Here is a 13,029-nt window from a genome sequence, read left to right as displayed (position 1 = left end):
CTTATTGTTTGTAGGGGGCAGTACGCATAGTTGTTGAAGGCATGGGCCGTGGAGCAGATTGTATGGGTTCAGAGTTGGTTGCTGCCACTTGAGACCTCGGGCAAGTTACCCAGCTTCTTTGTGCCTCCGTTTTCACGTGTGTCAACTGGGGATGGTGTCCTTTGATAGAGCCGCAGTGGCCGGTGGCAACTGTGGCTCCTGTAAGGAGTTTGATGCTGCCTGGTACGGAGCGGGCCTTTGTAAGGGGTGGTTACTCTTGCTCTGTTGTCATCATTACAGTGGGACCGGGTCCGGCTCTCTCCTGTTAAAACTACAGCTGTTTAGACTGTGGTCAGTTCCACTTTTGTGTTAGGGAAGAGGACGTGCAGCACTCCTGCCCAGGCTTGGTACTGGGCATGCCTGCACACATCCCTACTGCGTCGTCCTCACCTGACTGTGACTTCGCATCGCTCTTGTCCTTGTGGGCGTCTGTCAAGTTGCCCACCAACTCATGGCGAGTCCGTGCACAACAGAGTCAGACCATTGTGATCTGTGGAGTTCTCGCTGGCTGATTTTTGGAAGTAGATAGCCAAGTCTTTCTTCCTAGTCTGTCTTAGCCTGGAAGCTCTGCCGAAACCCGTTCAGCATCATAGCAACAAGAAAGCTTCCAGTGACAGATGGGTGGCGGCTGCGCTTCAGGTGCGTTGCCCGGGAATCGAGCCTGGGTCTCCCATCTGGAAGGCGAGAATCCTGCCACTGGACCACCACTGCCCCCTTTGCTTCCGTTGGCACTGCCATCGAGTCGATTCCAACTCATAGCGACCCAGGAGAACAGAGTAGAACTGCCCATAGGGTCTCCAAGGCTGTAAATCTTACGGAAGCAGACTGCTGCATCTTTTTCCTGCAGAGCGGCTGATGGGTTTGAACTGCCAAGGTTTTGGTTAGCAGCCGAGTGCTTAAACAGTGCACCACCAGGGTTCCTTCTGCTTCCTGTAACCCTCGCTGGAAAAAAAAAAAAAAAAAAAACATTGTTGCCAGGTCGATTCCGACTCATAACTACCCTATGGGACAGAGTAGAACTGCCCCATAGAGTTTCTAAGGAGTGGCTCGTGGGTTGGAACCACCAACCTTTTGGTTTGCAGCCAACCATTTAACCACCGTGCCACCAGGGCTCCTTCTGCTTCCCTTTTAAACCTAAACCAAACCCGCTGCCGTCGAGTTGATTCCAACTCATAGCAACCCTATGGGACGGAGTAGAACTGCCCTGGAGAGTTTCCAAGGAGTGCATGGTGAATTTGAACTGCCAGCCTTTTGGTTATCAGCCGTAAGTCTTAACCACTAAGCCACCACAGTTTCTCACAAAACCCTCAGAGCTCGCACACCTGCTTGTTCTTCAGGTTGGGGGATCATTAAGTTAGGAGGTATACTTCAAGGTAGGTGGGCAGTGGTGGTGAAAGTTATCACATGATGCGCACCACCCCTGTCCCCAGAGAGCCTGAGAAGCAAAGGTGTGCCTTTGCCCATAAAGAATATGTTGGGATGACGGAAAAATCCGGCTCTTCTCTGTGTTCTCGGTCACCTGCCACTGCCAGCTCCATCTGTGCTGTGCCTGCCTGGGAGGCTCCCCTGGTCCTCTGCTGGTGGTGGGGTGCTGGCAGTGGGGCGCTGGTGGTGGGTGCAGAAGGGTTAGGGTTTGTGTAGCATTCGATGTGCTCACCTGGTCACCTTTGCCTTGTTTCAGACAACATCCCTGAGGACCTCAAGGACCCTTTTTACATTGACCAGTATGAGCAGGAGCACATCAAGCCACCTGTCATCAAGCTCTTACTGTCCAGTGAGCTTTACTGCCGGGTCTGCAGCCTCATCCTGAAAGGGGACCAGGCGGCCGCGCTGCAGGGACACCAGTCCGTCATTCAGGCTCTGTCTCAGAAGGGCATCTATGTGATGGAGAGCGACGACATGCCCGTGACAGAGCCTGACCTCAGCTGTGCACCTGTGAAAATGGTGAGGCTCCCTCTTGGGCACGGACTGGCTCTGTGGGACTGGCCTGGCTGTGATGCAGTGGCTCGCTGTCGTCTGGGGCCGACTCTGTGTAGGGAACTTAGAGTCTGCCCTTAGCCTGTGGGTGGGAACTGCGTCTGTGCTGCGGGGCTCCCGATTGAGATGTAGCTGCTCGCTGTCCTCTGGGGCCGACTCCGTGCACAGGGAACTTAGAGTCTGCCCTTAGCCTGTAGGCGCGATGGCATGAGCAGGAGAGCCAGGCCGGGGGGAACTGCGTCTGTGCTGCGGGGCTCCTGATCGAGGTGCAGCCCTGTGTAAGCAGTAATGAGCACAGTGCCGAGCCCCAGAACACGAGGATAACTCACATCCACGCTTTCCTACTTCTCCGTTTCTGCCACCAGCCACCCACGTGGCATTTTCGCGCTCTCAGTCCCTGAACACCCAGAGTTAGGTCTTTACAGAACGACCACACAGCCCTCTTCTGTCTGACTTGCCACCCAGGGCTGATTCCTCACAGGTTAGCGCCATGTCCTTCTAGTCAGCTGCCCAACAGGCAGACACCAGGCCCTGCTGGCTTTCGTTGCACCTAGTGGTTCCGATAATTTGCTAGAACGACTCATAAAGCTCAGGAGACTTTCTGTACTTCCGGCTCCCGTTTATTGTAACCAGAAAGGGTGCTGTGAAGAGATGCATCAGGCAAGGTCTGGGAGCATTCACGGCGTGAGGCGTTCATTGTTCCAGGACAAGCCGTGTTCTCCTGTGGGTGGATGTTCTCGCCGCTCCAGGAAGCCCAAAAAAGAAAGCTCCATGGCCCAGGGTCCCCTAGTCACTGGGTCCTCAATGACTAGGCATGACAGGGCCTTAATGCTCAGTTCTGATCGATCCAATCAATGAATACACGTGACTGCACCATGGCCCCACCCTTCCTGAGGTTAGTTTGCTGGCTGTGGGGCCTGGGAAGCCCCTACTTGCTTGGCCATTTTGGAAAAGAAAGGCATCTTGATTGCTCTGGTTATTTTCAGAAACTGAGACAAAAAGGTCAAATCTGGATCTTTGTTCCCCGGTCTCTGAGTACAGCAGGAGGCCTCAGTAAGGGGGCGTCTCCAGGTATGACTGCTGGCTTTCAAAACTGGGAACCTAGCGGCTTGCTTTTAGCTCTTTTTCTAGTTGTGAATGTTCCATGGAGGATCGAGGTATGTTAATAGAAACATTTGGAGGCAGACTTTCTACAGGAGTTGTGGTTTCTCTCTCTACATAATTATTGAGCCCATTCTATTAGATCTTGTAAGTATTTTTGTGACTAAATAAACAAGTCCTTTTCCCCTCTAAGCACACCTCCCTTCCAGTCTTTGAAAGGCACACTGCTCTTGTGACTTTCCCAGCCCATTCTGGGTCTAACCCATCTGGCGCCTCCTACACTTGTTTTGCGGAGGCTGTTCACTTGCATTTTGCATCCTGTGGTTGGTCACTCTCAGGCTTCGTGGATGCTGTGTGTTGGTCAAGAGAGTGGGACTTGTGTTTTGTAAAGAAAGGGCGGGACAGTGTAGTATGATCTTGGTATGTAGCACCCTGGCCAGCGGTCACAACAGCTCGTCCTCACGTGGCCTGGGCTCGTCTCCTCACCTCCTCTCGGTACCGTGTCCAGGCTGTGGAGCAGGAGTCCCACCACCACCTGGGAAGCCTGGCGGCATGTTGTGAAGGTGAGGGAGAGGAGCCGAGCACCTCGCGTGCTGCCCGGGAGCGCACTGCCGAGCTCTGAGGTGGGAGACGCGCTGCTGCTGCCCGAGCTCTGAGGTGGGAGTCGCGCTGCTGCCGCCCGAGCTCTGAGGTGGGAGCCGTGCTGCCCGGGAGCGCACTGCCGAGCTCTGAGGTGGGAGCCGCGCTGCTGCCGCCCGAGCTCTGAGGTGGGAGTCGCGCTGCTGCCGCCCGAGCTCTGAGGTGGGAGTCGCGCTGCTGCCGCCCGAGCTCTGAGGTGGGAGCCGTGCTGCCCGGGAGCGCACTGCCGAGCTCTGAGGTGGGAGACGCGCTGCTGCCGCCCGAGCTCTGAGGTGGGAGTCGCGCTGCTGCCGCCCGAGCTCTGAGGTGGGAGTCGCGCTGCTGCCGCCCGAGCTCTGAGGTGGGAGTCGCGCTGCTGCCGCCCGAGCTCTGAGGTGGGAGCCGTGCTGCCCGGGAGCGCACTGCTGAGCTCTGAGGTGACAGCCTAGTCATCATCAGGATGCTTGGCTGCAACCTGGCTGGAACTAGTGAAAGGGAGATGCAGACAGACGCCTTCCTGTCCCTACGTGGAGAGGGTACTGAAACAGCAGGCGTTGCTCGGAATTTTGAGTTTGAGAGAGTTCTCTGGGTCTGAGCCTGGTGGGGGACGTGCACTCAGGATTCCCATGCTGCTTTGCTCCCCAGAGCTCGCACATGGCCATGATCGACGCTCTGATGATGGCCTACACCGTGGAGATGATCAGCATCGAGAAAGTGGTGGCCAGTGTCAAGCGCTTCTCGACCTTCAGCGCCTCAAAAGAGCTCCCATACGACCTGGAGGACGCCATGGTGTTCTGGATCAACAAGGTGAGCCTGGGGGCCCCCGTGTGTCCCAGGGGCAGTGCGGACAGGTGGCCTCTCCCGGTCGTGGCCAGGCGGCGCTCCTGCCGTGCTGGGCCCCCTCTTCCCGAGGACAGCTGCTGCTGGGCCGTCGTCACGCGGGTGAAGTTGCTGTCAGTCTCTGGTGTCACATCAGGCCCAGCGACACCCCGAGCTGCTCTGTGATGGCCGGTCTCCAGAAGTGCCCGGGCTGGAGTTAAGGCGGACGGACGGGCGGGTGGACACCGAGAGCAAGGGAAGAGCCGGTGCCGCCATCTCCATCGGAAAGGCAGCGCCTGTTGAGCGTAAAGGAGTACACGGTTTTCATTTTGATTTTAAGATAACCAAAAGCACCGCTGTGCAGAAAAGGAGCTCTCAGGTTTAGAAGGCCTTGTAATTATTAAGAGAAAAATGAAATCTTTCTAAATGTTATTTTCTCTTTTCACATCTGGAAGTTTACAACCTCCCTCATCTCTTATTCCATGTATATAAAACCTAAAAACAAACTCATTGCTGTGGAATCCATTCCGACTTACAGAGACCCCATGTGACAGAGTAGAAGTTTCTAGCCTCATAGGGTTTCTAAGGCCGTGACGTATATGGGAGCAGACTGGTATATCTTTCTCCTGTAGAGCGGCTGGTGGGTTTGAACCGATGGCCTTTTGGTAAGCAGCTGAGCGCCTAACCACTGCACCACCAGGGCTCCTTGTGTATATACAGAATGTTTTTAGTAGCATGTGAGTATTTGTAGGATTACCTAACCATAGCTTTTGGTTTATCAAGCTTCCTTATTTGTGAAAAAGTGTTCAGCTAGGGGTATTAATATAGCAACAAAATAGACGGTTAAGAAACGCCACGTACAGTTTTATTTCGTGCGCTCGGATGGGGCCTGGTGGGCCGTTTGTGCACTGACTCTTCGCACTCTGAGGCCTTGGAGGTGAAGGGAGGAGTGCTGGCCGCAGACGGGTCTGTGCGGGTGGCCGCCTGTGAGCGCTGCCCCTGAAGCGCCTCTCTCACGTCCACCGCAAGCTGCCTTTACTTCAGGAACCGGGAGAAGCGGCGTGGGGATTCTTTCTGAGACAGTGGCCCTGGTCTTTAACTGGTTTCCTGCCCAGGTAGAGGTTTAGGGAACCGGGTTGGATGGGGAGACCACTTTAGATCCTGCGATTCAGCAGTCAGGGGTGGATGGTAGAAAGCGTCCTGCTTGTGAAGCTTCAGGGCTTTCATTTCGCCACTGAAGGGTCAGTTGCTGTTGAGCCGGTTTCGACTCTCGGTGTCCTCTTGTGTGTCAGAGTAGAGCTGTGCTCCGGGGGTTTCCCGTGTCTGTGACCTTTCGGAAGTAGATTGTCAGCGCTTTCTCCTGAGGAGCCTCTGGGTGGACTTGAACTGCCATCCTCTCGGTCAGCAGCTGAGGGTGTTAACCGTTTGCACCATTGGAGCTGGCTGCCTCTCCACCACTGTCGGCGCACACCACCGCCTCCCCCAACGTGGGGTGCTCCTCTGGTGGTGTGTACCCCGTCTCAGTCCTTCCCCGGCTCTCGAGTTGTATGTGAGTGTCCCCTGCACCTCGAGAGCATTTGGTGCCTGTTTGCGTGGGAGGCTGGACCTCCGCGCCTATTTCTGTAACCCTGGCGTGAGTTTCTGGGGTCAAAAAATTAAAATTTCACCTTCTCTATTTAACAGTTTTTATTAATTATATTTTATTAATTGTTACAGGAAATTAGGAAACTGAATGCGCAAAAAGAATAACGTGAATCACTACCTATCACCTTACAGTCCGTAAACATTTTGCCATAAATCCTTTTAGCTTTCATTTCTTTGTATGAAATATGTAGACTTAAACTATACTTGGGAGTTTACTGTATATTTTATTATTTTAAGCTTACTTTTGCATTAAATAAAATACAGTGAACATCCTTCCAATTGGATCAAGTATTGGCATCAGCAATTTTAATACCTGCCTGATAGTCCAAGGTCTGTAATTTAGAGTTGCTGGAAGATCGAGTTTTCACTCTGAACAGTTGTCTTCATGTGCTATTGTGATTATTTTCCTCAGTGCGGTCCTGGTTGGATAAAGGTTATGTTCATTTTCAAAGACTTGGATATGTTTTGGAAATCCTGGTGGCGTAGTGGTTAAGTGCTACGGCTGCTAACCAAGAGGTTGGCAGTTTGAATTCGTCAGGTGCTCCTTGGAAACTCTACTGGGGAATTCTACTCTGTCCTATAGGGTCGCTATGAGTCGGAATGGACTCGATAGCAGTGATATTTTTTTGGGTGGGTGGATATGTTATGCCAAATTTCTGATCAAAAAGGTCGTACCATTTCCTCAGGCCGATGGTCTGCGGAAGTGTCCTCTTTCCATGTATTCCCATATAATGGACATAATTAAACCTTTGCCAATTTGAAAGGTGAAAAAAACATTTTACTTTTATTTCTTTATTTGCTGATAAAGTTGAATTCCACAAACAGAATGTGTGTTTGGCCATGCACCTTGCTTCCATGGTGAATTGCTGGCTCATTGTCTTTGCCTTATTTCTTTGGGGAGAGGGTTTATTCTTTTTTCCCACCTGACCATATTTCTTACATAGCAAGGTGTCATGCATTTGCCATGTATTTAGAAGCGATGTCACCGTGTTGCTGCTGCCTCCTGTTTTGCTTAGGGCATGGTTGGTGTGGATGATGAGCTTCGTGTGCTCCGGAGGCATCATTCTGATTACATTTAGTCTAGTGTTTACGTCCAGGTTTAAAGAAACGCACTGCATTTCTCACTCGTGACCTGCCGCCAACAGAATTTACTGACTTGTTGTCACAACAGACGGTGACCGCAGTGACCTTCCACTTCCTGTCGCGTCACTGCTGTGGTCATATGGACAATTTTGGTCAAATCTGTAGGCAGACTTGACATTACTATGACTGTGCACGTATTTTTCAGACCTTGTGTTTTGTTTCTTGTACCATGCTGCACCGTCCTTCATTCTTCTGGCAGTCCGTAGCGTATTCGGTGTTCTTCGCCAACAGCATGATTCAAAGGCATCAATTCTTCTTCGGTCCTCCTTCTTCATTGCCCAGCTTTCACGTGCATGTGAGGCGATTGAAAACACCATGGCTTGGGTCAGGCACGCCTTAGTCCTTAAAGTGACATCTTTGCTTTTCAACACTCTAAAGAGGTCCTTTGCAGCACATTTGCCCAGTGCAGTGCATCATTTGATTTCTCGACTGCTGCTTCCATAGGTGTTGATTGTGGATCCAAGTAAAATGAAGTCCTTGACAACTTCAATATTTTCTCCGTTTTATTTTGATATTGCTTATTTGTTCACTTGTCAGGATTTCTGTTTTCTTTATGTTGCGGTGTAATCCATTCTAAAGACTGTGTTCTTCGATCTTCATCAGTAAGTGCTTTAAGTCCTCTTCACCTTCAGCAAGCAAGGTTGTGTCATCTGCATAACGCTGGTTGTTAATGAGTCTTCCCCCAATCCTGATGCCCCGTTCTTCTTCAAATAGTCCAGCTTCTTGGATTATTTGCTGAGCATACAAATTGAATCGGTATGGTGAAAGGGTGGAACCCAGACGCATATCTTTCCTGATTTTAAACCACGTAGCATCCCTTTGGAAACCCTGGTGGCATAGTGGTTAAGTGCTACCGCTGCTAACCAAAGGGTTGGCAGATCGAATCTGCCAGGTGCTCTTAGGAAACTCTATGGGGCAGTTCTACTCTGTCCTATAGGGTCGCTGTGAGTCGGAATCTACTCGATGGCACTGGGTTTGGTTTGGTGGTAGTACCCCTTTGTTCTGTTCAAACGATGCTTCTTGGTCTATGTATGGGTTCTTCATGAGCACAAGTAAGTGTTCTGGAATTCCCATTCTTCCCAGTGTTATCCATAATTTGTCATGATCCACACAGTTGAATGCCTTTGCATAGTCAATAAAACACAGGTGAACATCTTTTTTTCTTTTTATTATGCTTTAAGTGAAAGTTTAAAATCAAGTCAGTCAAATACAAAAATTTATATTCATCTTGCTGTGTACTCCTTGTTGCTCTCCCCCTAATGAGACAGCACACTCCTTCTTTCCACTCTCTGTGTTCGTGTCCATTCGGCCAGCTTCTGATGCCCTCTGCCCTCTCTTCTCCCATCCAGACAGGAGCTGCCCACATAGTGTCATGTGTCTACTTGATCCAAGAAGCTCACTCCTCACCAGTATCGTTTTCTATCCCATTGTCCAGTCCAATCCCTGTCTGAAGAGTTGGCTTTTGGGAATTGCTCCTGTCCAGGGCCAAGAGAAGGTCTGGGGGCCATGACCCCCAGGGTCCTTCTAGTTTCAGTCAGATCATGAAGTCTGGTCTTTTTATGAGAATTTGAGGTCTGCATCCCACTGCTCTCCTGCTCCCTCAGGGGTTCTCTGTTGTGTTCCCTGTCAGGGCAGTCATCAGTTGTAGCCAGGCACCATCTAGTTCTTCTGGTCTCAGGCTGATGTAGTCTCTGGTTTATGTGTCCCTTTCTGTCTCTCGGACTCATAATTACCTTGTGCCTTTGGTGTTCTTCATTCCCCTTTGCTCCAGGTGAGTTGAGACCAATTGATGCATCTTAGATGGCCGTGTGCTAGGCAGGTAAACATCTTTCTCATATTCTCTGCTTTCAGCCAAGATCCACTTGACATCAGCAGTGATATCCCTTGTTCCACATCCTCTTCTGAATCCAGCGTGAATTTCTTGCAGTTCCCTGTCTATGTACTGCTGCAGCTGCTTTTGCGTATTGAATAGGAGTAGTGAAAGCAGACATTTTTGTGTTGTACCCAATCTTAGGGAAGAAACCTTTACCCTGCACTAAATAGGTGCCTCATTTTCTTAAATGCTATCGTATTTTAAAATTATTTTAGTTGTAATTTTTTTCATAGATGCCCTTTATTAGGTTAAGGAAGTTTCCTTCAATTCTTTGATTTGGTAGGAAAGGGTTTTTTCTTTTTAATGAATAAATGTTAAATTTTGTCGAATGCTTTTTTTCTGTTTATTGAGAGGATTATATGATTTTTCTTCCTTAATTTGTTAATATGATTTACGGTAATTGATTTTTACAGGTCGAACCAGCCTTTCATCTTGAGGATAAATGCCTCTTGGTTGTGATTGTTATTCTTTAATATATTGCTGGATTCCATTTGCTAATATTTTGTTGATGTTCTTGAGGGATATTGGTCTGTATATAGATTTTCTTATGATGCGCTTTACTTACTTTGGTTATAGGGTAATGACAGCCTTAAAAATGAGTTGGGACGTACCCCATCCCCCTCTATTTTATGAAAGAGCTTGTATACGATCGGTATTATGTCTTCCTTAAATGTTTGATGCAATTCACCGGCTAAACCACCTAGGCCTTGAGCTTCTTAGTGGGAAGATTTTAATTATAAATTTAATTTCTTTAGTATTCATGTGAGGTATTTAGATTTTCCACTTAAATTTGTGTCAGTTTTAGTAATTTGTGGCTTCCAAGGAATTTGTTGATTTTAAGTTGTTGAATTTATTGGCATAAAATTCATAATATATCTTCATCATTTTTTATTTATTGTACTTTAGGTGAAAGTTTATAGCACAAGTTAATCTCTCATATAAAATTTTATACGCATATTGTCATGTGACAGTAGTTGTAATCCCTGCAATGTGACAATACACTCCCCCTTTCTCCCTGGGTTTCCCGTGTCCATCCAACCAGCTCCTGTCCCTTCCTGCCTTTTCATCCTGCCCCTGGACAGGAGCCGCCCATTTGGCCTCTTGTATCTACTTGAACTAAGAAGCTCACTCTTCACGAGTTATTTTATGTCTTATCGTCCAGTCTAACCTTTGTCTGAAGAGTGGTCTTGGGGAATGGTTTTAGTTCTGGGTTAACAGAGTGTCTGGGAGCCATGGCTTCAGGGTCCCTTCCAGTCTCAGTCAGACCGTTAATTCTGATCTTTTCACGTGAATTTGAGTTCTGTTCCACACTTTTCTCCCACTCTGTCAGGGACTCTGTTGTGTTTCCTGTCAGGGTGGTCATTGGTGTTAGCCAGGCACCATCTAGTTCTTCTTGTCTCAGGCTGATGGAGTCTATGGCTTATGTGGCCCTTTTGTCTCTTGGGCTAATATTTGCCTTGTATCTTTGGTGTTTTTCATTCTTCTTTGCTCCAGGTGGGAGCTTTTAAGACCCCAGATGCCACTCTCCAAAGTGGGATGCAGAACATTTTCTTAATAAACTCTATTATGCCAGTTGGCCTAGATGTCCCCCGAAACCATGGTCCTCGGACCTCAGCCTCAGCTACTCTGTCCCTTAGAATGTTTGGTTGTGTTCAGTAAGCTTCTTAGCTTTTGGTTTAGTCCAGTTGTGCTGACTTCCCTGTATTGTGTGTTGGCCCTCCCTTCACCCAAGGTGATTTTTGTCTATTATCTAGTAAATTCCCCTCCTCCTCCTTTCCTACCCTTATAACTGTCAAAGAAATGTTTTCTTCTGTGTTTAAACCTTTTCTTGAGCTCTTATAATAGTGGTCTCATACAACATTTGTCTTTTTGTGACTAATTTCACTCAGCGTAATGCCTTCCAGATTCATTCATGTTATGAAGTGTTTCACAGATTCATCGTTGTTCTTTATCATTGCGTAGTATTCCATTGTATGTGTAACCATAATTTGTTTATCCATTCGTCCGTTACTGGGCACCTAGATTGTTTCCATCTTTTTGCTATTGTGAACAGGGCCACAGTGAACATGAGTGTGAATATATCTGTTTGTGAGGGCTCTTTGTTCTCTAGGACACATTCCAAGGAGTGAGATTGCTGGATTGTATGGTGCTTCTATTTCTAGTGCTTTTGGTTTTCTGTTTTTAAATTTCTACTCTTTGTTATTTTCTTTCTATTTGTTTTGGATGTAATTTCCTCTCCTTTTCTAATTTCTTAAGATGGAGGATTAGTTCATTTAAGCCTTTAAAAAAAAAATTTTTTTTTTTTCATGTGCAGTATAAGCAAGTAAAGCTATTCATTCCCTTCTCGGCAGTGCTTTAGCTGTGTACCTTACAAGTTTTTATGTAGTGTATCTTTTTCATCATTCTCTTTAAACTATTTTCACTTTCACTTGTGGAGTCTTTTGAGCAATGGGTTAATTTCCAAATATTTTGGGACCTCTTCGGGGGTCCTGGGGACATTCGCATCCTTCTCCCTGGGATCTCCTCCTGTCTTCACTCAGGCCTTCGTCTGCTCCGCTCAGCCAGCTCCTGTCTCTGTGGCCTTGATTTTTTGCTCATCTGCCGCAATCTCCCTGTCCTTGTGCATTTCCAATGTTTTCTGTGTGGTTCTGAAGGGATCAGAGATAAATGCAAAGGCTTAATTTGCCTTGTTTTGTCTCCCATCTTCCTTCCTTTTTTTCTTTGATTTTATTTTTGGTGAAAATATACATAGCAAAACGTGCTCCCATTCCAGTTTCTAGACATAATGACCAGTGACATTGGTTACATTCTTCACTGTGAACATTCTCATTATTTCTGTTCTAGTTGTTTTATTTGTCTTTACTTCATCTCCCTTCCCCCAGCCTTCTCTCATATATGCTTTAAAATAGCTGTTGAGCCTCGGTCATATATAGAGAATTTTTATTTTAATGCAATAATCAAAGGTGACAATATTTACTCTTTGGGCTAAACTGTTACTTAGCTTAGAGGTGGTGACGTCAGGGGGTAGCTTCAATTCAAGGTTTGAAGAGCAACTCAGGCGCATAGTCTCTGGGACTTCTCCAACTTCAGTAGGTCCAGTAAGTCTGGATTCTTTAAGAATTCAAAGTTCTGTTCCACATTATTCTCCCTTTTTATCAGGATTCATCTACTGTGTTCCTGAAACTGAGCATTCGGAAGTGGTAGCTGGGCACCACCTAGCTCTTCTGGCTTCAAGGTGGAGAAGGCAGTGGTTCATGGAGACAGTAGTCCTGCAGGCCAGTTCCTTCTCTGATTCTTGGGTTTCCTTCTTTTTCTTTTGTTCCAGATGAATAAAGACCAATAGTTGTATCTTAGATGACTGATCCTGAGCTTTTAAGACCCCAGACCCTACTCACCACACTGAGAGAGATAGAACATAAACTTAAAGAACTGTATCATACCAGTTGGACTGTCCCACGAGGCCACGGCCCTAAGCCCCCACCTAGTTATCTAGTGCTGCTATAGCAGAAATACTATAAGTGGAGGGCTTTAACAAAGAGACATTTATTCTCTCACAGTCTAGGAGGCTAGAAGTCTGGATTCAGGGCACCAGCTTCAGGGGAAGGATATCTCTCTCTTTGGGCTCTGAGAGAAGGTCCTTGTCATCAGTCTTCGCCGGTCAAGGAGCTTCTTGGTGCAGGGACCCTGGGTCCAAAGGACGCGCTCTTCTCCTGGATCTTGTTTCTTAGTCATGTGAAGTCCCCTGTCTCTCTGCTTGCGTCTCTCTTTTATATCTCAGAAGAGATTGACTTAAGACACAACCTAATCTGGTTGAG

At 47.9% G+C, this 13,029-nt stretch overlaps 1 protein-coding gene across 2 annotated transcripts in view; it reads left to right on the top strand.

The window, feature by feature from the left end:
• The window catches only part of CAMSAP1 (calmodulin regulated spectrin associated protein 1), a 112,476-nt gene that overhangs the window by 38,999 nt on the left and 60,448 nt on the right, over window positions 1-13,029 (top strand). For both annotated transcript variants that reach the window (XM_049896613.1, XM_049896612.1), the window contains exons 3-4: window positions 1,721-1,983; window positions 4,381-4,542. In XM_049896613.1, the coding sequence (XP_049752570.1) occupies window positions 1,721-1,983; window positions 4,381-4,542 (425 nt within the window). The remainder of the gene's footprint in view (window positions 1-1,720; window positions 1,984-4,380; window positions 4,543-13,029) is intronic.

Source organism: Elephas maximus, chromosome 9, assembly GCF_024166365.1.
Source record: "Elephas maximus indicus isolate mEleMax1 chromosome 9, mEleMax1 primary haplotype, whole genome shotgun sequence".
Taxonomy (NCBI): Eukaryota; Metazoa; Chordata; class Mammalia; order Proboscidea; family Elephantidae; genus Elephas; species Elephas maximus.
The sequence above is the reverse complement of the archived record's forward strand: the minus strand, read 5'-3'. Positions and strand labels throughout refer to the sequence as shown.